Source organism: Opisthocomus hoazin, chromosome 6 (assembly GCF_030867145.1).
Source record: "Opisthocomus hoazin isolate bOpiHoa1 chromosome 6, bOpiHoa1.hap1, whole genome shotgun sequence".
NCBI classification, from domain to species: Eukaryota; Metazoa; Chordata; class Aves; order Opisthocomiformes; family Opisthocomidae; genus Opisthocomus; species Opisthocomus hoazin.
The window spans coordinates 61859506-61884863 of NC_134419.1; the positions used below are offsets into that span (position 1 = coordinate 61859506).

At 42.0% G+C, this 25358-nt stretch overlaps 2 protein-coding genes across 3 annotated transcripts; one reads left to right on the forward strand and one right to left on the reverse strand.

Annotated features, from left to right (window-relative positions):
- The first annotated feature begins 3030 nt into the window (after positions 1–3030).
- Positions 3031–11900, forward strand: RBP4 (retinol binding protein 4). Of its 2 annotated transcripts, none has more exons than XM_075423449.1 (6): positions 3031–3050; positions 5415–5550; positions 6201–6337; positions 6497–6603; positions 8269–8481; positions 11361–11900. In XM_075423449.1, the coding sequence occupies exons 1-6, from the start codon at positions 3046–3048 to the stop codon at positions 11372–11374; spliced, it is 612 nt and encodes a 203-aa protein (XP_075279564.1). In that variant the 5' UTR covers positions 3031–3045; the 3' UTR covers positions 11375–11900. The 2 variants fall into 2 exon arrangements, with proteins under 2 accessions (XP_075279564.1, XP_009933973.2); XM_009935671.2 differs by lacking the exon at positions 3031–3050 and adding an exon at positions 5146–5241.
- Positions 11901–11948: 48 nt separating this feature from the next.
- FFAR4 (free fatty acid receptor 4) lies at positions 11949–18989 on the reverse strand. Its single transcript, XM_075423448.1, has 3 exons — positions 18424–18989; positions 17578–17706; positions 11949–13008 (listed from the first exon to the last, which is right to left on the reverse strand). Exons 1-3 carry the CDS (start codon positions 18958–18960, stop codon positions 12601–12603), a joined length of 1074 nt encoding a protein of 357 aa, XP_075279563.1. The 5' UTR covers positions 18961–18989; the 3' UTR covers positions 11949–12600.
- Positions 18990–25358: the final 6369 nt, after the last annotated feature.

The following is a 25358-nucleotide window of genomic DNA, read 5'->3' on the forward strand; positions in this document are numbered from 1 at the left end:
TTTCTGAAGAAACAGATCAGATGTGTTTATTTCAATTGCATGGCTTTTGATGTGGATAATTTTGTGGCCACTGTCTGGACATTGGAGATACATACGTATAATCCAAGAAATTAATATTCAGAAATATTATTGATTTTTTTCTAAATGATTAGGTTTTGAGAATGGATTCTGTATGTATTTACAACAGGTACTGTGTGCCCCTAACACAGCCAGGTTTTGTCACTGAAATGTTTTGGTGTCACTGATCTGGTATGTTTTGGGGACCTTCATAAACAACCTCCACTGTCATGTTTATTTAAAAATAATTTTCTGTCCCTTTTTATTACAAATGTAACCTTAAAAATGCAAACACTGAAGATAGTAAGTTGGCTGCTTTTTTCATACAGCTGCAAATTTTCATGGTCCCTTAAAACTACGAATGGTTAGCTCTGGGGGTTCATGAAATAAGTAGTCAACAGAGATTTTAGCTTCTAGGGAGAGTTCCTGAAGTAAATGGCCAGTCTAGCATGAAGGAGTTAACGTGGGTTGCTGGATGCACTGTAGCTTTGACCATGAGCATGGGTTTCTTGGTAGCTTGGCATCAATTTTATAATACAGACTAAGCAAAGGACAGAAGCTCATCCACATTTGCTCCCTGGTGATCTTAGGTTACCTTACCATTTTTTTTTGCTGAGAATGTTACTAAGCACCACTGAGAAGGGTCTGACTTTGTCGTCTTCATACTATCCTGCCAGATATTTATACACTTGATAAGATCCTCCCGAGCTCTTTTCAGGCTAAACAGTCCCAGCTCTCTCAGCCTCTCCTTTTGTCAGATTCTCTTATTGCTCACTGATCGTCATGGCTTTTTGCTGGACTTGCTGAGGTATGTCCCTATCTTTCATGACTCATAGCTTAAAGCTCTCTTCACCAGGCTGGCCAGCCTGTTGACAAACTTTACATCTTTGTTTCAAGTTGTTTCTATTTTAGTAATACATCTAGAAAAAACATTTCAATTCAGAACCACAATCCTCACAAAGGTTTGCTAAAGAGAATAAAGATACCATTTTAAACTAGGTTTGTTTAAATACTGTTTATGAAGAGTTTGATGTAAATTTACTTCTTAAGCAGAATGTCACGTCATTAAATTACAGAAACAGGTAGCACACAAACTGGCATGGTGCAAAAGCCAATCTTTTGAGTTCCATCCTGTCCTTGACCTCTGTACTCAGACTGCCACCAAGGGGAACAGTTGTGATGGTGACAGTGTACATAGTTGTCCCTTACAAAGTACACAGAGCTCCTTGGCTCAGCTCATAGGCATTTGTTGTCACTTGTAATAAGAGTTTAATTCACCAGGGCAGTGGCTACACTTCGATTCACTGCTCTGTGCACACAGCAGTCTTTCATTCCCCCGCAAAATCTGCCTCTAAGTTTAATGGATACCCATGTCTGTGAATAGCACTCTATAAATAAATAACCATAAGAAGACAGCAAAAAGTCTTTCAATCTATATGCAGTCTGGCTAGAAATTGATACTCCATTTCCTATTAACAGTTCTTTGTGCCAGATTTCTCCTAGGAGCTTGACTTATTCTTGTGACCACAAATAAAATTCTAGTTCTTTTAATATTTAAAGCTTCAATGTTGCAGTGTTAAAAATGTTTTAAATAGTAATTTGACTCTCATTTCTTCCTTTTTATTATAAAGTAATAAATGAAACTAAAATAACTCCTACAATGAAAGCTTTTTTCTGCCATTTCCTTTGAAAATCTGACATTTTTCTGTGTATTTTCGGTTGCTATTCCTAATTGAAAATATTGCAGAATTTTAAAGGCTATTAATGTAAAAAATACTTCAAACACAGAATCACTGCCGGAAGTTAGCCCCTTTTTTGGCCTCTCAGTAAAATTCAAAACATGCTGCCAGCTTCCAACATTGAAATGGGAAGTCATATATGAAATCTATTAAGCTCTGTGTTGAACTTAGCACAAGTTTTGTAAATGTATGTTTTACATTAGAGGTTATTTGTATGTTTATGTGTTATCTAATATTTTAATAATTCTTTTAAATGTTGTTGTCTGAGCTGTCCCAGCACCCCAAAATCTTTTGATGCCATTGACTTGATCTATGCACATTGCTCTCAGAATCATTTGAAATCCTGGCCCAAATTCTGTTCCTTTCTATTTGCATGAGAAGTACAAGTCTGCAAGGGGTATATCCAGGTTCCAAAGATCTGAATGAGGACCACTTGCTGGCACCATTTCTCAACCGAATGCATAGCCCAAGTCAACCCAAATGATGATTAACTGAGACAAAGTTTACACTGTTTATGAGTTTACATAGTTGTGCTAGCATAGCTGCATCTGTTAGGACTGAGAAAAAATTCACCCTTGAATTGCCGTAATCATGCTAGTCTGCCAGCAACCTTCTATCACTCCTCTAATACACTCCTGAGCTAGACGTAACTGACAACAGAGGAGGCTTTTTTGCCTAACAATTTTGTCTCATTGAACCAAAGAAATGCTTTAGCATTGTGAAAGGACTTCATTAATATAGACTGTTGTCTCAGATAGGCAGAGTTGGAAGTATAGCTAAACCAGAAGAGGCATAGAGCCAGACTTTTACTATATAACCTTCAAACTGTACTGACTTGCTCAGGTCCTCTTCTGCAATTGTTGACATCTGACTGGGAAATACTGGTGTGACTCCACTGTAGTCATGCTCCCACAAATCCACAATGATAACAGCTGAAAAGAAGAGTTTTCTCAGGTGTTGCCTAGAGTTTGTAGAGATCCCAGACTTGAGGGGTTGAATGAATTAGAAGTTATGATTATGAAGTCACTGCCAGGCATCTCCACCAGATATCAGTTGCCAAACATTACAGAGATCAATGGAGGCACACAATTAAACCATTGCTGTGCCATGGCTAATAATTAATTTAAGAGACTGTTATGGTTCTTGCACATATTTAGAACCGATCTTATTAAAAATTATTAACAGAAGTGTATTTTTGTTTCAGTGAAACCTGGATTGGTCTCCTGTCTGTAAAACTGCTGAGGACAACATGCAGTAAGTATAACAGGACTACAGACCTAGAATTTCAGAGGTAGTCAAATGTCATCAGGTTTTGATTCATCTGGATGAGTGTCTGTAGGCTCCTTTGAAAACCTCTGCCATAGAATTTTCATGGATAATTATGTTATTGACAAAATTTTATAAGAATAGTTTTGATCCTGAAAAAGCCTCTCTGGGAATATAAAGCAGCATACAGATTTTTGAGGAGGACAAGCTTAGGAGAAATAATAATATTTCACAAACTGCTAGAGAATAAAGAAATAATTGCTTACTTTGGTATTAAAGAAAGTAATAGATTTAAAGTTTATAAATTAAGCTATAATCCATCTTCTTACTATCAGTCATGTCAGACAGTGAACAAAGAAAATCCATGTTGATTCTGATCTTGTAACTATGATGAATTCATATATTAAGACTAGCGACAGTTTTGTAAAAGTTTTGTAAAAATGCACATGTTAACTGACATCACCATTACCAGGGCTGGAGCAAGGTTCTAAAATCCACCAGCGGGATATAGATTGCTGTTTCTCTTCAGTCCCTGTGGGAATTGGCAAACTTGAAAATCTTGGTTTAAAAATGGAAATGTTGGCTTATTGGAAGACTACTGTTGAAAGTTTCAGGACAATTAATATGCATCAACCTCTCTGACTACCTATGTTAAATATGTTCTTTACTCCAAATAGAAGCTTAATATTAAACATAATGAAATTTTTGGTGTCTGAGGTTATCCAGGGAATCAAAGACTTCAGAGCAGACTTGGAACAGTCCTGAGAATTTGATGTTTGAGAAAGTGAACAAAAACATACTCTCTGTGCAAAAAGGTTCCAACACAAAGCAGAAAAGGAAGAATGACAGATAAATCAAACAGGCTGTCCCACAGTTTGCATTACATATGAAAAAGATTGTAAAGGGCAGCAACAGCAAAAAGTTTAATAATTTTATGAATACATGGAAGGAATAGAAAGCTGAAGTAAATTTCTGGGAAAAGCCATGCCGAATAAATTGTTTTGATTCTGTACATCAGCTACTATTGAAGTATTTTTTATACTACATTTGTATCTCCATATTTAAATTATATTTTTGCTTAATTCTTAACGTAATGAACACAGACCTTTCAACTAACAGGCCTCTGCCTTTATTCTTTCAAAACTGGGAGATGAAAAATGTAGGTGAGTTAGTTCTCTTGGTAACAATCATTCCTATCGTGCTCTGGTTACATGTCTAGAAAATAATTAACAGGTTTTCTCTAATGCTTCCTAAAGATGTTGAAACTATAGAATAAATATTGACTGAGAGGCAGCAAAACTTGCCGGGACAGGAGAAAATAATAATGGTTTATATAACTGAAAACAGTTTGCTAAAAACAGAACAGGAATTCTGTAAGCTCTGATTTAAAATTGATGTCAAAAGGGCCAGATGTGGTGCATGCATGCACACATACGTGCTGCCACCTTTACTGTACCACACAGAAGTGCTCTGTTGCCTTCCTGAAGATTTGCAGTGCCCCAATTCTTGTCCCTGGGAGATGATCATGAGATGGTTTAGCACCCAAGCCAGCCATTGGGAAGCAAGAAGAAACCAGTCATGGCAACCTGAAGAGGTTCTGGCATGACCAGGCTTTCAGAAACATTAGCAGAAACTTGCAAATCTGATGTTTACCACCATTTATCAGAGGAAGAGAGGAAAGGAATTTGGGGAAGAGGTGGAAGAAACAAGTCTGCACCTTGTAACTGGGCTGAGCACATTGGGTAAGCAGGACTTTGGACTGCAGTGCATAAAATCAGAGAGGAGGTGGAGGCAGCTTACTCTGTCCCCGTGCAAAGATGGAGTGCCTGTCTTTTCCTTTGTTCTCCCCACACATATGCACAGCAGCCTTTCCCCCATATGTGAGCTCTGCTTTTGGGTTAGGAAAACCAGAGACAGGCATTTGCTCCTAGCGCCTGCTTGGCTGCAGGTCAGGGTCAAAGACCACCTGAGCCCATAGGTGTTATGCAAGAGGCTGTTGTGAAGGGCCCCCAGCCTGCAGCATGCATCACCCCGCCTCCCTACTCCCCTTCCAATGCTGGCTTTGTACCTCAGGGGTTTGCGAAAGCACCAGGACTATATAAAGCACTCCCTGTCTGGGGGCCCTGTCACTGTCGTCAACATTTGGGCTCTCAGGAGGCTACAGGAACCGGCACTGTCTGTAAGGGACCCTGCTGTGGTGGGCTGGGGACAACCGGGTGCCTTGCCTGCACATGCATCAGGGAAAGCTGCACAATGCCCTGGGGACCTGTCAGGGCAGCCTTCCTCGCTTTCCTGCTTGTGTGACAGAGCCTGTTTCTGATGCTGTTCTCTGTCTGTTTGCTGTTCCTGCAGGGACGGGATGGCCCATGCGGAGAGAGCTCTGCCCTGGCTGCTGCTGCTGGCACTGGCCTTGCTGGGCAGCAGCACTGCGGAGCGGGACTGCCGAGTAAGCAGCTTCAAAGTCAAGGAAAACTTCGACAAGACCAGGGTAAATCTTTCTCTCCTGGATCTGTGATGTCTTGCCTGACTCCTCTTCCCAGTCTACAAAATCTGGCATTCAGTAGCACCAGTGTGTTCACATTTTCACTCAAAGTCACAGGCTGCAATACTGAGAAACAGCAGAAGTGTGTGATGTTGCCCACACCTCCACAGATGCTGGATCCTGATGCATTTGCAGAAGGAATACTGCAGAAACCGAGGTTTAGCAGGCTTGTCTCAAACTGTATGGTCTAAACAGAAAAGGAGTGTAGTGATTTGGTTGTTTCTATGAAAAATTAATACTCTGGTGTTTTCAGACATCATTGCAACGAAAAAACATCTATACATAGATCTGTCAAGATCTGCCAGTTGTTATCCTCTTCCCACCAAATTTTGTATTCCAAATACTGGACAACTGCAGATACAAGTAAGATACTAAAAAATGTCAGTTCTTTCACAAACCCTGGCTGCACTCGGACGTATGTGTGGGTTTATGCTGTTGGAACAGCTAGATTTGTTTCTTAGGTACAACTTTGAGGCATGGTGTCAAAGATCTGCACGTCCTCTTCTCTGTCACCACCCCTAGTTTGTAATAGACGTCTGTCTGTAATGTTTTCCATACTTTTAGGTCTAACTTCAGCCTTTCTTATTTCTTTGCAGTACAGTGGCACCTGGTATGCCATGGCAAAAAAAGATCCTGAGGGGCTGTTTCTGCAGGACAACGTGGTAGCCCAGTTCACCGTAGGTGAGAATGGACAAATGAGTGCCACTGCAAAGGGCAGAGTCAGACTCTTCAAGTAAGTTGTTTGCAATCTTCCTCTTGTTCCAATGCACTAAGCTTCTGCTTCGCTTACTGGTGCTCTAATCCTACCTGCTGTTTCCATGCTAGTCGCACGGTCACACTGAATCTGTGCTGTTAGGTTTGAATATGATGTTTTCTTTCTCTCTGGCTACAGTAACTGGGATGTCTGTGCTGACATGATTGGCTCCTTCACTGACACAGAGGATCCTGCCAAGTTCAAGATGAAGTACTGGGGTGTTGCCTCTTTCCTGCAGAAAGGAAGTGAGTACTTGGCTATACAAAATGCAGAACTACTTGGGAGCCTGGTTATGCTGTATGTTCATTCCAGGGAGAGAATAGGTAGTGTTGGATTTCTTAAACACACTTAAAACACACAATAACTATCATACAGGAAAGCCTGAATGTGAACAAGGTAATCACTGGTTTTTATATGGAACAGCTGGTTGGCCTTCCTTAAACAAGTGAAGACCAGGCCTTTGTATATCTTTGTATTTCTTTTGTTTGTTACCCAACAATATAATCAAAGGTCACTGTTTGGAAAGAAATGAAAGGCGGATGAAGTATTTTAGGTCTTGTTTTAGTTCAGAACTCAGTTACCGGATGCTTCTGTTCTCTCTGAAAAGCCTAACATCAGGCTGGATTGAGCAGGGAAGAGGATTTTGCAATTGTTATTTTGCTTGGTCTCGTGTCTGCAAATGTAGAGATTTATCTCTTTTAAGAAACAAATCTGATCCAGTATATATATATATGCATATTTTCCTGTCATCTGTCACACGCTATGCAAAATTAGTTTATTGAGCCAAGTAGAGGTTCAGACACTTGTAGCTTGAGACATTTCCATGGATTGTTTCCAAAAGAAGCAGGCAGAATTTGGAAGTGATTGGAGCTCCATTCTCTCCAAAAACACAGTTACAAAGAATGCTTTGGATGCCAATTGTTCTTGAATTGTTGCCGAATCTCCTCACAGCATGCTGCTGAATCATGTTTTCATGGATACTGTGGATTGCTGGATGACCCCAGACTCTACCTTTCTAAAACTGTGGTCCCCACGCACGGGAGAGATGGAGAAGAGAATGTACCCTTTTGCTTTCACCAGCACAGACATAGTGCAAGGGGGAATCATTTGCTCCAGGAGAGGAAGGTGCAGAGATGACACTTTTTACTGCAAACACCTAGGTTCACTTCTGTTAGCACAGGGTGTCTGTGTGACCAGATATTTATCAGATTAACTAGCTACATAGTTAAGAATTCTCTGAAATTCTAACTGTGTTTTGAGAAGAGGGTTTATGATAGACCTTGTAGCAAATACACTTCTAATACGCATGGAAACTGCTTGATAATATTTTTCCTCAAATACAGTTTAGGTAACATCCCTGGTAGGAAAACAGTTATGGTCTTGAGTAATCTGGAGCATGACTAGCATGACCAAGAACACTTTATCTTCTCTGTTTGTTTTTTTAACTATTTTCTGTCTGACTGTTCCCCTTTTTTGATAAAATAAGAAAACTCTCTCTGTACTTCATGGTAATACAGGGTTCTTTTCTGTGTTTATTGCTGCATTTTATAATGATGTTCAGGCATGGATTTACAAGACATTTATTAGCATTTCTTCATGCTGCTCTTGTTCTGTGCCCATGTTAGCAGAGAAGCAGTGGTGCCAACCATTTCCTCTTCTCTCTATCACTGTCTCTCATAAATATGCTTATTTTCTTTTTTTAAAAAAAAAACCTCTCCCCAAAAGATGGAATTAAATACTGGACACAGGAATAAACTGGACAGGAATAAACTAAGAGCTAATCTGTTATCATTTAGACCGATCTTCATCATATTATTTTCTTTACAGAGTTATGGCAGCAATCCCTCCAGATTTACTAGATTTTACTGGTGTTTCTAATACCTTTGCTTCTTTGCTATGGTTTCTTCCAGATGATGATCACTGGGTAGTGGACACAGATTATGATACATACGCTCTTCATTACTCCTGCCGCCAGCTAAATGACGATGGCACTTGTGCTGATAGCTATTCCTTCGTGTTCTCCCGGGACCCCAAGGGATTGCCCCCAGAGGCACAGAAAATTGTCAGACAAAGGCAGATAGAGCTCTGCTTGGACAGAAAATACAGAGTTATCGTTCATAATGGTAAGAACATTTTTTTCTGTAGAATTTTGTTTCAGGGTTTAATGACTAAAGCACTGGGATTCTCATGCTCATTAAATAGCAAATGCATGAATTCTTTTACTTTGTGGCTGTAGTATTACCTTTGGAAAACTGGAGCTTGCAGTAAGTTATTTCCAACTTTTACTCCATTACTTGAAGGAGAGCTAAGGTGTATAGCTTTTTATGCGGCGTATCACATCAGCTGAAACAATAATTAGAGGGAGTTGTAAAACAATTAAATCAATGTAATATGAGTAAACATAGTAAGGATAAACTTCCGAGTTGCTGTAAAAGGAAATTGTGTCTCTTTAATCAGATCTCTTTGTCTTTCTCAACAAAATAGTTGCTGAAGAGAATAGAATGTGTTTTCAAAAACTTCTTTGAAAAATTCTCCATAAAAGGCTTTCAGGAAAATCAGAAATCTTGGAAAGGATGTCTTAAAGCAGACCATTTCTCACAGGTCCTCATGCCAACTGTTTCAGAAAGCGTTACGGAAGAGGGACATATCCCTCATTCTGGAAGTGTGACCCTATCTTGAGTCATATAGTCAGGCTAAGCTTGCAACACAGGGAAGGTTACAGATCAGCTCACCTGTGCTCAAGTATATTTGAAAAGGCCAAATGGCAATTTATGCTACTTTAATCAGTGATCTAAAAGAACATATAATATACTTAGTCATAAAGATTACACCCAGAGTAGGGAATAGTAAGAATCAAGAAGACAGATCAGAAAATTTAGGGCAGGTGAAATACTAGTGTACCCATCCCTACCCCTGCCCCTGCGTTTCTGGAAGACACAGTATCTAGAGAAGACTTAGCTGAATGTGAACTCCCAACGTAATGCTGTGGCCAAAAAAGTTAATGTGATTCTTGGATGCATAAGCCAAGGATGCAAAAGATTAGTTTACAGACTCATATGAGACCGTTGTGCTTGGCATAGGTCTGCTTGCTATGTCACATTTGATGGTAATTGTAACTGGAAAAGGTACCGATAATGAATTAGAAGTTTCAAAGAAAAGCAGAGAAAATGATAGAAGGTTGTAAAATGTGCCTTCTCGTGAGTGCTTCAAAGACCTTGATCTTTTCTCATCAGAAAGAGGTTAAAGGCTGACCTGAGCAAAGTCTGTGCTTGCCCGCACAAGCAATGGGAATTGGCTAATAAAGGATTTACAAACGCAGAAATAATAAATTAAAATGGATGGAACTTTAAACTGGATGCATTCAGAGCAGAAATAAATAGCCATTTGTTTAACTCCAAAGGTCATTAACCTTTGGAACAGTTTACCAAGAGCTGTTGTATGTTCTTCATCACTGAAATCTGCAAATCAAGATTAAAGGCTTTTCTAAATGGCATGTTAGAATAAACTGGGATTGACTGAAGGAACTTTTGTGTGTTATAAAGAAAGTCAGAACAGATAAGCACAATCAGCTCTTGTGGCTCTGTTACCTGTTCATCTGACCTATAAACAGAGAGTAATATATTGCCATGTTGAAAAGTAGGTATGTGATAACAGGGTGCCTGTAAGATCTGCTAAGGTGGGTGATATTTAGGATACTGATTATTGACCTGGAAAAAGTGCCTGACAGCAATGAAAATAAAAATTTTGTCTTGAATGAGAATACGGAGACAACATAATAGACAGTTGAGATTTAAGGCAGTCAAGACTAAGAGACATCACAAACGCAAATGAAGTTGGCTTTTGTGAATTATATGTATGATTGTATAAAGGGTAGGACAGAAAGGAAACAATGTCGTTATATAAATTGATGATACTTTCTTGTTTTGAATGCTGCAGTCACTGCTCTTCAAATGAAGTACAGCAAGAATAAAAATTTCTGAAGATGAGAAAACAAAATAATAAGATGAGGGATGTTTTAGTATTAAATCCAAGATAGACTGTAGATATACAGCTGTTGTGCTGTGACTTTACGGTGTGTGTGTTATGGTGGTTCCTTGCATTTCTGTCAAACCCAGAGAAAGTACTATCCCACTGTAAAATACTCCGACTATGTCTTGAAGCTAATTCTTTTCCACAGGTTTTTCATTAGCTTTTTAAATGAATACTGTACTCGAATTTAGTTCCCCAGAAAAACCAATAGATGTACAAAACTTACCATGATGGAAAAAAGAACAAATCTAAAATATCTGTCTTTGTATACTGTCTCTTTAAGGCAAAAGAGAAGCCTAGGAAATTACGAGGGTTTTGGTTGTAACTTACATTGCATTTCTGATAGTAGCTCCTTTCCAGATATGGATCAGGCTATGATACACTTAGTATCTCAGAGTAATAGCTCAAGTTGCTTTAAGTTATGCAATGTGAGTGTGGATATCACTGTGCGACTGCTTGTAAATACAGTATGACGTCATGTTAGTAGATTTGAGAGCTGAATCTGCTGTTAGCATTTGCCAGAACAAAAATTGTGAATTAAGTAGTGGTATCTTCCTTCAGCTAAGTTACTATTGCCATTAGAAGTTTTGGAAGTCAGGAGACCCTTATTTTGTTGAAAAACATTCTTAAATTAATAGTTTTTAAAAGGCAAATAATTTGAAGCTTGTTAAAGTAAATAAATAGCTCTTCTATCACTCATCTGTCCAGTACCTTGTTTGCCAAAGTATTAAAATGCTTAGGACAGGTGTAACAGATTGGATGAATTCCTGTTTTGTTCCAAGTTGAAAATTCTTTGGAATTATAAACTGCAGAGTAAGGTACTGTCATTATCATCACAAGTAACAGACTGCTGGACTCAAGAGCATTTTAAAGAAATTAGATATGTATGCACTTCAAATTTGGTGAAAGTTTGTGTATTTTAATTTTGTCTAGTGTTGATGAAAAATGAAATTTTGGGTTTTGTGTGTTTCAGGATTTTGCTCTTAAGGAGATCCAAAACTATGGAAAGAAACCATGTAACAGCACCATGGATGTAAAGCTAACACATTGATCAGGTGTTCTCTTGAAAACCTTTAAACAGCTTCATTTAGATTTTGAGTATATTTATCTGAGCTGTGTAGCTCACCTCGTTAATAAACCAATGAAACATTTTAATAAACTTGGATTACAAGGGACACAAATTGTTTGTATGCACATCTGTACCTATGTAGACATTGGTTTTATTAGTAAACCGTTATCTTAATGCACTATTTTGAATTGGTGACAGATGGCAATAATTAAGAATGTACTCTTGCTTTTTTTTAGTTGTTTCAATTCCTGACTAAAACAGTTTTAATTGAAAAAAACAAAATATATGTATTTGCTTTCTAAAACTTTTAATTTCTTTTCAAATACAATGTCATCTTTTTTCTAGGAAATACTGGAAATCGTTCCCAATAGCATTATAGAAAGGAGGAAGGAATTTCAGTAACCCTATATATCACTGATTAAAGTTTATTATATGACTATTGAAGACATAAAAAATCCGCATCTTTTTTAAACAACTATGCGTCTGTTTTAAAGAACACAACAAGTAAATATTTATTTATTATTTATAAATTAACAGGCATTATGTCCATATTTTTAATCTGAGATGGAACCAAATATGTCATTCACTTGGTGATAATACATGTTTAACATCTTGTTTCCTACCTGAAATAGGTTAGTCTGCCCAAACCTATGTTCAGGCAGTCAGTTAAAATGGGTTAAAAAGAAAGAGCAGATACTTTCTGAGGATGTGCATTTTTACTAGAAAGTTGATCTCTCTTACTTAGTAGAAAATAGAGTAAAAACAGATCAGGTGCCCTCTTGACATAGATTCGCTATAACTTCATTAAAGTTAATGACATTTATGCCAACTGAAGATGTATCCTCATAGAAATTAATTGATCTAGTAAGAATTTATTTCAACTCTTTTACATTCACCAAGTTCACTGCCATATTTGATTTATTTCAATGTAACTGGAGAATTCAATCCATTGGATTAAACTGTCCAAATCTTGCTGAGGCAAAGCAGTGAAGTCAAGAAAATTTTACCTGAAGGAATTAAAAATACAGATTTAGCACTTTTTTTTCCTTCTCTGGCATTTAATACTATAACATAGTGACCTATTCAACCTGGGATAGTGTAGACATTAACATCCGAAGTGTGGCACAGCTCAGACTTCAAATAATTATTCGGTAATGAAAGACAAATTTGGTTGTTCATGGTTACTTCTTCTTGCAGTGGTTTCTGTACCAGCCCCATGTCTTACAGGGTTCCCTGTACAACAGAGAAGAATTTCCTGACATTTACGTCTGAAATGGGCAACATTATACAAAATTGGATTGACAGCAGAGTTGGCAAAAGTGAATAACACTATCCAGAAGAAAACTGATGGCAAAATATTTAAATCATTATTGAAGTTCTGGACTAAAATTAAAAGAATAATTATGATAATTGGGCTCCACATGATAAAGAAAGAAATCATCAACACAAAGAGGGCTCGGAATAGTTTATAGTCTTGCTGGGAAACACGTAGCTGATGATTTTCTGAGTAGGCTAAGCCAGCAGTTAAACTCCTTCTTGATGCTTTTGTAATCTGCAGTAAAAGAGAAGAAAGTAACTTATATTGAAACCTAGAAAAACTATTAACACATTTTTACAGGTGCAAAAGTAAATCTTGGCACATGATGTTTCTGTTTTGAAAACTGACTACAAAAAAGGCATTGCAGAATTCAATTTTTACTTTTTGTCAGTGATTCAATTTGAAACATTCTCACTTCAGTAGCTTTTTATTTTTCCTCTCAGCTGTGAACTCAACTCAATCTTAGTCAAGCTGATTGTTCTCCTCAGGGCTCTCTACCAGCCATAAGTACTTTTCAGCATAAAACAGAGTCATAATTACTCATGAAATCCCATTAACTTAAAAATATGACCTCATTTGTTCTATCTAAATAAACCCATTGATTTTTTTTTTCATAAATGTAGACTAGACTGGAACATAGTTAACAATCCTACTGATGTGCAGGAAGGAATGCAATCCAGTTCTCTTACAGCCATGTTGAAGTTCAACAAGGGCAAGTGTAGGGTCCTGCACCTGGGAAGGAACAACGCCATGCACCAGTACAGGCTCGAGATGGACCTGCTGGAGAGAAGCTCTGTGAAGGGGAATCTGGGAGTGCTGGTGGATGACAGGTTAACCACGAGCCAGCAGTGTGCCCTGGCTGCCAAGAAGGCCAATGGGATCCTGGGGTGCATTAAGAAGAGTGGGGCCAGCAGGTCGAGGGAGGTTCTCCTCCCCCTCTACTCTGCCCTAGTGAGACCTCATCTGGAGTACTGTGTCCAGTTCTGGGCTCCCCAGTTCAAAAGAGATGAGGAACTACTGGAGAGAGTCCAGTGGAGGGCTACGAGGATGATTAGGAGACTGGAGCATCTCTCCTACGAGGAAAGGCTGAGGGAGCTGGGCTTGCTTAGCCTAGAAGGCCGAGAAGGGACCTTATAAAGGCCTATAAATATCTTAAGGGTGGGTGTCAAGAGGGTGGGGCTAGACTCTTTTCAGTGGTGCCCAGCAACAGGACAACAGCCAACGGGCACAAACTGAAGCATAAGAAGTTCCATCTGAACACGAGGAAGAACTTCTTCCCTCTGAGGGTGATGGAGCATCAGCCTGCCCAGAGGGGTTGTGGAGTCTCCTTCTCTGGAGATATTCAAAACCCTCCTGGACAAGGTCTTGTGCAGCCTGCTCTAGGTGACCCTGCTTTGGCATGGGGTTGGACTAGATGACCCTCAGAGGTCCCTTCCAACCTCTACCATTCTGTGATTCTGTGATAAGGTAGGTATTAGAAGGAGCATGAATTTATTACAGTAACTAAATCATGATACATTTTAAATTTGAATGGGATTTTATGTGAAGCTTTGTGTAGACTTTTAGTTTTTCAGTCAGTAATAAGAAGTGCTTTCTATGAACTAACCTGAAATCTTACAGACCCTTTTCTCACTATGAAAATCTGTGTCTTGTAAAAGTACTGTCTGATGTAATAAACTAAACTAAGGGTAGTTTGGGAATCTAGTATTCATGGATGTGAACCATCTGTCATTAGGCAGAATATTGAATCCCAGTGACTTGCAGAAAACTCTAAATCTCATGTTCTATATCCCTGTCTTCACTGAGGTTGGCATAGCACAATAAGTCTATTACATTCACATATCTGATGCAAATAAAAGAAAATTGAAATATTTAGCAAACAAACATCTAGGCTAAATAACTGAGATGCTGTTTTACCCCCTGCATGGGTAAAGAAGGGGTGTTTTCAAATGCCTGGATCAATTCAGTGTCTAAGTAGGAAAGTCAAAAGGCATAAGGCTCTTCCTGCTACTTGTATGTGTGACATTTCCCTTTAGCAATAGCTACAGGAAGGATAACACTAATACTAGCAATACTTAATAGCTTTCTCGTTCAGGTAAGGAAGAAAATGGTTATATATACATTGAGTAATTTGTCTTTCTTTCTGCAGTTTTCTGAATTTGTCACAGAGGCAGATGGCCTAGAAAAAATATTCATTAAGAGCCTAGGTATCTACCAAAGATTTCAACAGAATGTAGGTGTATAAATCAAACCCTGTGATCCAAAAATGGGCTTCTTGGCAGCTGCTGAGCCTGAGAAGGGGACAGCCTCACTAACTGCTTCCCTGATTCAAAAAGGGCAGAGAATTCTGATGTTTTGAACATGTAAAACTATTCCAGCCTGATGATCTTCTGCTATACCCATTTGGAACCCAGAAACTGGGCTAACTCCTCCAAACAATCCGATCCAAGAGTTGTTCTCAGAGAGCACCTAGCCTGCCTTAGTAAGAATGAAGGTTTCATAAAATACAAAGGACTAACATCCACTTCTAATATAAAAGTGGGAAAACCAAGCTCTGGACCCTCCTCAGCCTCCACTGTTCAAAATGTCTACAGAATGTTCTCATCAGATACCTTTGTATCTGCCCCATGTAAGTACCCTCCATCTTTCCTGCTGGAGCGGCACAGCCTAGAACTAAGCATGCAAAAATCACCAAGACTGCAGTCAATAAGACACAGCTGCATCTTAAGGAAGTGCTCGACTGAAATGAGGTGGCAGGGATATGTTTTGGATCCCTTTTTGGTCTGCCTGGTATAAGGAATCTAGGTACCTATAGAGGGCATCTGGACCACACTCCAAGAACCAGCAACTTAGAAGTCATGTATATATAAATATGTAACTTCCAGAACACGAACTTCTTTACTAGTTACAGCCTTTTATATACGTCTTGCCTGAGAGGGTGAACAGTGCAAAAACAAATTACTTCATTACAAATCATGGCTTCTAATCTGTCATTTTTGCCAGGCTTCTGGGAAGTGTTACCTAAAAATAATACTCAGTTTCAGATGAAATTGTAAAGAATACATTTGTAGCGTATATTTGTTAACAACTGTGAGGTCTTGTATCTGTAGTGAATCATCATCCTGATAGATGCTGTATTACTTGAATATATGAATGTTTTGAACTGCTTCCAGTAACACTGAGCATTGCACTCTGTGTTCACTGTCATCACTGAGTGTTCTCACAGAGTGAGAGTGAATCTGCTCTTGGGAATGACTCAGGGATTAAGACACTCTCCAGCTGAGTTCTGGTTGCTTTCTGTGTGAGAGAGAAGATTTAATTAGAACAGATGGGATCCTGCTATGGGCCTCGTTCCTTTTTCAGCTCAGGAAAAATGGTAACGCATCTTGGCCACCTGTGTTACCAAGCTGGAAAAGAAATGTGAGCGTGGCAGCATGGGGCTGTCTTGTAATGCAGTATTCCAAACACCTTCTCGGGCTTCTAGCTCCCTACATGCCACTGCGTTTTCCAGATTTGCCTGTTGCAATCTGGATTCTGCAAGGACAAGAGGAACCCCATTCCTGTCCTGGTCTCTGACCAAGGACTGTGGAATTCCTCGGCCTGCAGATTTCTGCGGTTCGTTCCAAAGGCTCAGCCTGCCCACTGGCTTACTGTCTGTTCTTTGCCTACAGCAAATACGAGGTTGCACAAGGCAAGTGTTTTACTTCACTAGAAGAGGTTTACCTCCAGGTTATAATGAGCTTACGGAACGTACAGAAACTAAGAGCTGATGATTTTGACTATGAGTTTAAGCCTGATCAATAGGCAAGTACATGTAGAGCCCAGATTCTAGGTCCTAGGATCATGGAAACACCTACATGCAGCTCTGGTGCATCTACCCACAGCTCCTTGGTGCTCAGCAGTTTGTCAGTTACTTCCCTGCTCAATAATCTGTGTATTTTGTGGTTCCTTTCCAAGGAACCAATTTTCCTTACACATAGTATGAGAAGTTTGATTACCTAATACAAGAATCAAGAATCGTTTGGGGGCAGTTGCTAAAAACTAGGCATTGCAGCACCTACTTTGAAGATTTCTAGCTCTTTCTCACTCTGTTTTTGGAAAAGGAATGGGTAAGAACTCAGATGTTTTAAAAAGAATTTTGGTAACTAATATCATGCTTGCTAGAATATATATTAAAACTCTGTGGTGCAAGGTGTCTTGCCCTACATTTCAGCAGGTAAAAAACATCCACTCAGAAAGAAAGTAGCAGCAGAGTGTTTAATTTATAATTTTTGTCTGCAAAGTTTGAAATTGTGGAGGAGTAAGTATATTCTAACGAGATGTGTGTACTAAAAATACATGCAGAAAATGAGCAGATCTAAAAGGGGATGGATTTTTTATAGTGCTGCCTCTCTTTGCTTTGTTACAAATCTGTTGTGACTGGAGCTTAGGCTCAAGGAACGCAAAATCTAGTTTTCAGTTACTTGAAATGCTTGACTCTCAGCATTTAGGAGATAGACAGTCTTTAAATATGAACAGCACATAAATAGAGCAGTGTACTAAATATTGTATCTAAATGAAGACAAACTTTGTGTTGGGCTGCTGGTAATGCGCTGTTCAAGCATGTTCTTAGTTGAAACGCACAGGCTGTTACGAACAGGTTGAAGTGCTTCATTTTACATCACACGCTTACCGCTTACTGAGCAAATGATGTCTACTCCCTTTAGGTGTACTTGTACTCAGCAACAACGTGCTGATGCCTAGCGAGTTACGGTTTACTTCCCTTTCTTCCATAACTTTCCAAAATTTAAAGGAAAAACATACCTGTAAGATTTTGGAATAACTGATGACAATGACTAATCCTGGTATTAGAAAGAAAACAACGGCAAAGGTCACATCCCAAACGATTTCTCCTGCAATGCTGGGCCAAACCAAGGTGCAAATCTGAATCTCCTGTTTACACAGAATAAAGAAGAAAATTAACATTGTACTGTTATTTTTACTACAAAGTTGTCTTTATCTTCCTCTGTGCCTGCAGAGAAAATGGCTGCAGAATGAACCAAGTCTGTGAAAACTTTCTACTCAGAGCGGTCAAGTACTTCCACACAACTACGAATAGATGTATCGTCCACAATCCAGATATTACCATAAATTTCATATCAAATGCTAACATCAACTTTGGAACTGAAACTTACAGACCTGAGACTTGGCCATGTGTTCCGACTGTCGCGCTGGGTGTGCTTCTGCGCACATGTGGAAACACCAGGCAGACAAACCCGAGCACGGGCAGCTGGCACAGGGGCTACCACGGGCGCCGGGCAGCTGCTCGGCTCTGCCGGGACGCGCTCCCTCGGCAAGGGGGAAGGAAGGCTGCCGCGAAGGGGGATTCCCGCCCGCACCGGGGAACGCAGAAACAATCCTAGCCGACCGAACAGGAGAGCGGGGCGGGAGCGGACGGCGGGCGCGGGGCTCCCGGGCTGCCCTGCCGGGGGCGGCTCCGGCCGCTCCCCCGGGCCCGGCCGCGGCGCCTGCCCGGCACGTAGCGCGCCGCCCGCTCCCCCGAGGCGGCCGAGCCTCCCGCGCCGCCCGCCCCACCCGGCTCCGGCCGCAGCCCGCCGCTCCGGCCCGGCCCGGCCCGGCCCCGGCCGCCCTGGCGGCGCCGGCCCTCACCTCGCCGCCGGCGGCGGGCAGCCGCAGCACGGTGAAGAAGCAGCAGAGCGGGAGGGTGGCGAGGGGGGCGAAGCCCCAGATGAGGAGCAGGGCGGCGGCCAGCGCCTTGCGGCGGCGGAAGGCGGCGCGGCGCAGCCGGGCGATGCTGACGACGCGCTCCAGGCTGACGGCCGCCAGCGAGAGGATGACGACGGTGCCGCTGAGGCTCATCACGTAGAAGAGCATGTGGCAGACGGCGTCGCCCAGCACCCAGGACTCGGTCCAGCGCACCACGGCGATGAAGGGGATGGCGGTGATGAAGAGCAGGTCGGCACAGAAGAGGTTGAGGACGAGGCAGTTGGCGGTGGACAGCCCGTGCCGCTGCCGCTGCACCAGCAGGCAGATGCCCCAGAGGTTTCCCGCCAAGGCCAGCAGGAAGATGGCAGCCAGGGCGGATGACTCGCCGATACGCAGGGCCGTCACGTTGTGGCCCCTGAAGTCTGAGAAGAAGGGGAAGTAGGTCGTGTTCCCCCCTGGCACGGCCCTGGACCCCGGCATGAGGGTGGCCAGCGGGCATGCGGGACCCACCGCGGGCGGCAGCGCCAGCCCTAGGGGAAGGGCTGCGCTCCCAACCACCACGGTGGCACCCGCACTGCCCTCCCAGCATGGGGCAGGCGGCTGGCCGCCATCCCTCTCCCTCCTTTTCCTCCTGCCCGTGCCGCCGAGGGCTCGGCCGTGCCAGCCGGGCGGTTTATGGCCCTCGCGGCGGAGTGGAACAAGGAAGTGGGAGGGTAAACACGGCGCAGCTCACACAAAGGCGAGGCTGCCGTGTGTGGGGAGGCTGCGAGGGGCTTGGGCAAGCGGGGCTGCCCGACACCTCCCTGGCGAGGGCCGGGTCAGCGCCCTGGCACCTCCACGCTGAGAGGCCCGGGCCTGGCCACCTGCTGTGGGGCCGGCCGTGGTCTGCCTGGCTCTGCAGGCGGGCCCCTGGGGCGCCGGTGACCAGCGAGGCTGCCCGGGCTGCTCCCCTCGGCGGGGACGTGTGCCGGGCTTCGGGCAGAGGGATGGCTGTCAGACCGCTCCAAGAGCTCTGCTCGGCAGACCGGGATAACCAGCGCTGCTCTAAGGTAAAAACAGACGGATTTAACCATCGCCTCGTGTCTTGATAGGGGAGTTTGGAAACGGCAGCCCTCTGCATTGCTTGTGCTGACTGTGGTCCGGTGTGGAGGACAAGTGTCACTGTCTTGATTTTTGAATCTGTTTACTCAGTTGATCCAGAGTCATACTCCCCTGTGCTGAGTTCTTGCTGAAGAAGCCTGGTAAACTGAGACATACCTAGCAAATCCCATCTTTTCTCTGGACTTCAGTTCCTGAAAGCAGTTGATCAAAGTGTAAATGCAAATTGGCCTTTCCGCTTATGCTGTTCATTCCAGGTGATTTAGAAATGGACTGGGAGTGAAGCGCATAAATCGTCACAGACGAGCAGATAATGTCTCATAAAAGAAGATAAAATGTTTTCATAAAGTGTGTAAACAGTCGTATAACGTTCAAATTCATTTGACTCGGTGCCAGTGTAGGTGCTGAAGGGTGCAGTGACAGGCTTGGCCATATGGAGCTACACCTTTTGATCAGGTGAGAGTTACTCCAAACCGGTGTGCTGGTGGGACCGGGCGACCGGGTGGTGCTTCCGTGCTACCCTGGGTGTGACCCTGCCATCAACCGCTTACGCAATGGCATTAGTGGGGATTCCAGATTAGTGGGGATTCCAGAAACTCGTTCCCTCTGAGGGACGATCTCCTAATGAGGAACGACAAGAGTGAGATCTTGCCTGGACCACTTCCCACATACTTTGCCAGGGCAGAATTTACGTTGATGTTAATTAGCATGTTTTCTCCTGAGCTATGAGTGGTTCTAACTATCTATGCTGTCTCATCAAACAGAGTTTGCAGGGCAGCTTAAACAGGTGGATGAGATGCTTCTACTAATTCTGCTGATTTCTTTGACTGTATGAAATGTGGGCAGATTTGCTGTTAAGTGGGTGGCTGCTGTGAACTATGAACTCAGATGAAGACAATAAGAGAACTTGCAAAGATGATTATTTTGGCAGCCAGCAATACAAGTGTCTGGCAAGTGTCTCAAAACACATATTTTATTCTACATCGTTTGCTGGGAGAAAAAAGTGTGCACCCGTACTGCAAAACTTTCAGCAAAGTTAATAGAACTACTGAGGATGATTATTCATATTTATGATCAAAGCTTTACATGTCTAGCCATAATTTATGCTGGCTTTGCTATAGGCTCCTTCTGTAAAATTCTTAGCAATTCTTGAAATATAGCAAATACCTTCTAATTGCCACAACCTTACAGGTCTGGGACTTTATACAAGCTGACGAACTCGCCCCAAAGTTCTGGGCAGCTGGCGGCAGCGGTGATGTGGTCAGCTCTGAACAGAGGCTGGGATTTGGGAAAGCACCATCGTCAGAAGACTGGTTGTACCTGTGTGAAAACTTGGAAGGCATTAATAGGATGGGTGGGAGGCAGCTGGAAATGGTAGCACAGATAAATGCAAATTGTGTTATGAATGAAATCTTTAGCCCCTTTGGCATTAGTGGAAAATTAAATCAGAAACTGGTCCTGTCGGTTCAGGATAAAGTAAACACATGTGAAACAGAATGGGGTGAGGAAAATAGGAAGAGAAACATCCAAAGCAGCATTATTGAAGAAATGAAGGTATTTTCAGTCAGGGAAGAAAGGAAGACCACAGAGGAGCAGAAGGTTTGAAAAAGAGGTGATGTGTGGAAGTATCTGGATAGACCCTTGATCTCCTTTGGAAAGGGTCACCTTTAGCTTTGGTCCTTAGGTGTGAATGAGAACCTTACTTACTTGGCACAAGCCTGTTGTTTGCTTATCAAAGCAAAATGCTGCTTTTAGTGCTCTGTTAGTGAGCAAGCTCCACAGTGACTTGTGTACAAAATCCCGTACCTGGGGACAGCAGAGGTGTGAAGAGACATGCACATTTCCATGGGCTTTAATCAAATGAATGGGAGCTTCTTGCAGGAACAAAAACAGTCTGATTATTCCTGGGTCTAATGGATCCATTATCTAAAAAAATAGTTTTCTTTTCCCTCCCATGAAGTACAAAAGCTATACTTGCTGTTAGGTAGCTACAACCAGCACAATGTGAAACCGAAGGAAGGGAGGACTCATAACCTCGGTAGAGCTGCTCTGGCGTTGCTGGGACAGGTGGATGCTCTGTGGGGTACGTGCTCCGCATGTACTGATGACAAGGAAGTGGTTAACAGAACGCTTGGAAACCTGTTTACGGTTGCTTTTGTGCTCAGAAGTGGTGAAACATGGACACAACTCAGATTTCATTGTTCTAGGTTAAATGAAAATTGCGGGGACCTCTGCGGAGCTGGTTAGCTGGCCTAGCGGGGGAGAATCTTGTGTCCTGTTTTGCGTTTTTTTCGCCCTGAATGAAAGCCTGAGTTTTCGCCTTCTCTGGGGCAGATAAGGGCTGTGTTACCTGGTACCGTAAGTCAAGCTCTGTTTTTCAGATTGTTCCCCTGACAACCATGAACTGTCAGGACAGATGGGGATAGTTCAGCTTATTTACTTCTTTGGCGTAAAAAATATTCCCAGAGAGAGTGACCTCTTGGGCTGGGTCACTCTGGGAGACGGGCATTCTTGTTCAATTTGGACATGACCTAGTAAAGGTTTTTGCCTTATTTATGCATCCTCTTATATGTAGATTGGCATTTAAGTCTTTAGGTCTATTTCCATGCACCTGTATCACAATGAGTAAATAGTACTGACTTCTGTAACAGATGTATTGCGTATTTCATGTTTGCTAAGTGATGTAACTTCATTGCATTAGAAATGTTGACTCTTTGTCTTCACAGAAGAGGTTCCAAGCTTGTAGGTGACTCAGGCTGTCTGTATAACAAGGGTTTTAGCATAAGTTGCAACCAAGATTAGCTTTCTATTTTCATTTTTGCTTATACATACCATACTGCAGCTATTCTGCTTCTAGACACTATTAATTCTGTGCTTACAAGAAGTTAGGCCATTGTAAGTTTTGTTTCAAATACAAATCTATTTTGATTTATTTTGCTTTAGGAGGTTTTCTAACTGCTCACCCATTGTATACTTTCGTATCAGTGAGATGAAGCATTTACACCAATGTCCAAGGGACAATTCTAAACATGTAATAGAAATATAAATGCATCTATTTGTCTTCATAGAGTAGCAGGCTCACCCACTCCAGTGTCCACTGAAAACAGTAGATGCTTCTATGGATCTGTGTGAGCATGTCAACAGCTGGTCCCTGTTTCTTCTTGGGAGTCAGCAAGTCACTGTTTCTTCTGGGGACTCTCATTTTCCTGTGGTCCGTATCTGTCAGAAGCCAGCATGCTTGCTGGGCTATGTGCCAGTGGCACTGTAGTTTCAAGCTGTAGCAGCAGCATTACTGACCAATGCCTCAGTCAAAAGCAGAGCTGCTGATAATACTCTCAGTAAATGTGCTTTCTAATAAGAGCTGGACCAGGTTTTTGTCATCAAGACCACCAGAAATGTTGCCAACGGGAACACTGAACAATTTCCTCATGACTTGCAGTAAGGGAGGGATTTCTTTCTGAAGTGCAAATGTAAGTACATAATCCATGTAAAAGAGAATTCCCCTGGAAGGTCATGATCTCTGTTATGCTGCACGCTAACCAAGCCTCACCAGGGTGACTCAGCGCTGGCTGGACTGTTCTAACTACATGAGGCTGTTTCTTGACTGTTTTAGGTACTGTATTACACTTACTCATTAGCCCATGGATTTAGGGAGTTTATCAGTGAATACAAGGTATCAGAATGGTTTATCTGGACATTGCAGGATCTGGTAGAACACTCTCACCAAGGAACTGAGACCCTGAGTGAGATTTACGTAGAGAATTGTAGTCCGATATTTAAGTGCCACTGGACCTTTGCTAACTTTCAGGTGTGCATAAAGTTACTTACATTTCTGCTGATGAGCTTTGGTGCGGAGCCATCAAATCAAATACTATGATGTGCCTCTGAAGGATTTACAAACAAAACTTGCCACCAACCTCTCTTGCTCATAAGATGTACTCAGACATTCCCTGAACACATTGGTCCACTGGGTTGCACGCAGAGCAGAGATCTCAAATGCCATCGCTTTCCCTTGTGTTCAAGAACCCACTGATTAGAGAATGCTCTTATTCATTGAGGTTTAAGGAGAATCACCTTGCTTTCTATCCCTCATGTCTCATCTTAGAAGAGTAACTTGTAGGGAGCAACAGAGCTTCTTCAGGTCAGAACTGGGATAAAAGCTTTACTTTTAAAGGTCAGGCATTTCTGAAATAAGGTCTACAGAGTGCCTGTCTGCTGCAAAGAAAATCTGTCCATGTTGGAAGGCAAGGCTTGTGCTTAGCTGGCATTAACCTAGGGCTGGAGAAGCAGAGAAATCATTCTTGCTACATCAGTGAGAGAAAGTACAGATAACACTTTAAATTCTGCTGTAAACCCTTCTGACTTCCCAAATGTAAAGCTAAATCATGTAATTTCCCACACTGTTCATGTTTTTCATTATCAGTGGCTGTTTTTGGGTCTGGCTGCATTGTAATTTAATATGAGATTATTAAAGAGATGTGACTTAGACGTTCTCATAAACCATGTCGAGGAAGCGTGGATGCCTGAATTAGGCTGTATAGTTTTCTGTCTATTTGAATCAGATAATATTGACCAGATCAGACTTGTTGCATTGATAAAACTTATGCTTTTGCTGATGCAGTGTGCTCATTCACCAGTTCATCAGGGAAATTAAATCTGGTTGCACTTCTGTCAAGAAGCCAGTAGGATATCACTACGATAAGGTCCCAGGCTTGTTTCTTACAGGATATTCTGAGGCACCTTATTTTGCTCTCTCTTTTTGAACCTGTTAATTCAGTATGAAATACTGAAACTTTTGATTGGTCAGAGAGACAGCAAAATGAGTATGTCCCTGACTACTGGTGGGGACTGGCTGTAAGGGGAGGTCTCATTTCATGGATACATGTCCTGTTTGAAGTCAGCTTTTTTTGCAAGAAGAGGCTCTTGTTTGTCTTAGGCAGCCAATGCTAGAAGAGAATTTACGTCTGTGAATCCTCAACAGCACCTTCTTTCTGCACACATAGCCTTTCTTGAGGAGTCATGTTTCTCACTGGCTGGCTTGGGTAGCTCGCACCCAATACGCTGCCTTCCTGAATCCTGTTCCTGGGCTCCCTCGGGAGGGGAGACCAGGCTCCCCAAACACCAAAGAACCAGACACCATGGCGCTGTTCCTTAAAACAATGTGGGAACAAGGCATTTCCCAACACCAGGGAATAAAGTGACATCAAGTTGCACTTGTGTCGCTTATCTTGTTTTCCAGCAGGGTCGAGATGCCTGAGTGCAAATACTAATTTAAAATGGTTTTGTCTGCTCAGACTAGAAGTTCATCCAGACATAGCAATGCCAATAATGGTCCAGTTGAGAAACAAGGCGAAGTTAAACTGTTACATTGACTCTTGATGCAGAAGCTACTACTTTATTGCATGGAGTGAAATAACATGAAGAATCTATGCAGAACAACCATTGTATAACCTGGTGGATTTTTATTTAAAGGTTATGGTGTGTCATTTTGCAGGTCTATACATGTCATTAAAAATAGGGCTTCAAGGGACTGTGAGAAATCACCTGGCTGGTGTCCCTGACCCAAGGCAGACTCACCTGTCGGGAATGGTTTAGATAGTGACATCAGGGTCGCTGTAAATCTCCAGTGGTGGAGATTTTGCAGCTTCCCTAAGCGATGTGTTTCGCTGCTCATCTGTTCCAACCACCAGAAAGATTTTCCTTATGTCAGAATATCTCCTGTTGCAATTCTGACCTTGTTACTCTTCTCACTGAGCATAGGAAGACTTTATGTCTTTCCT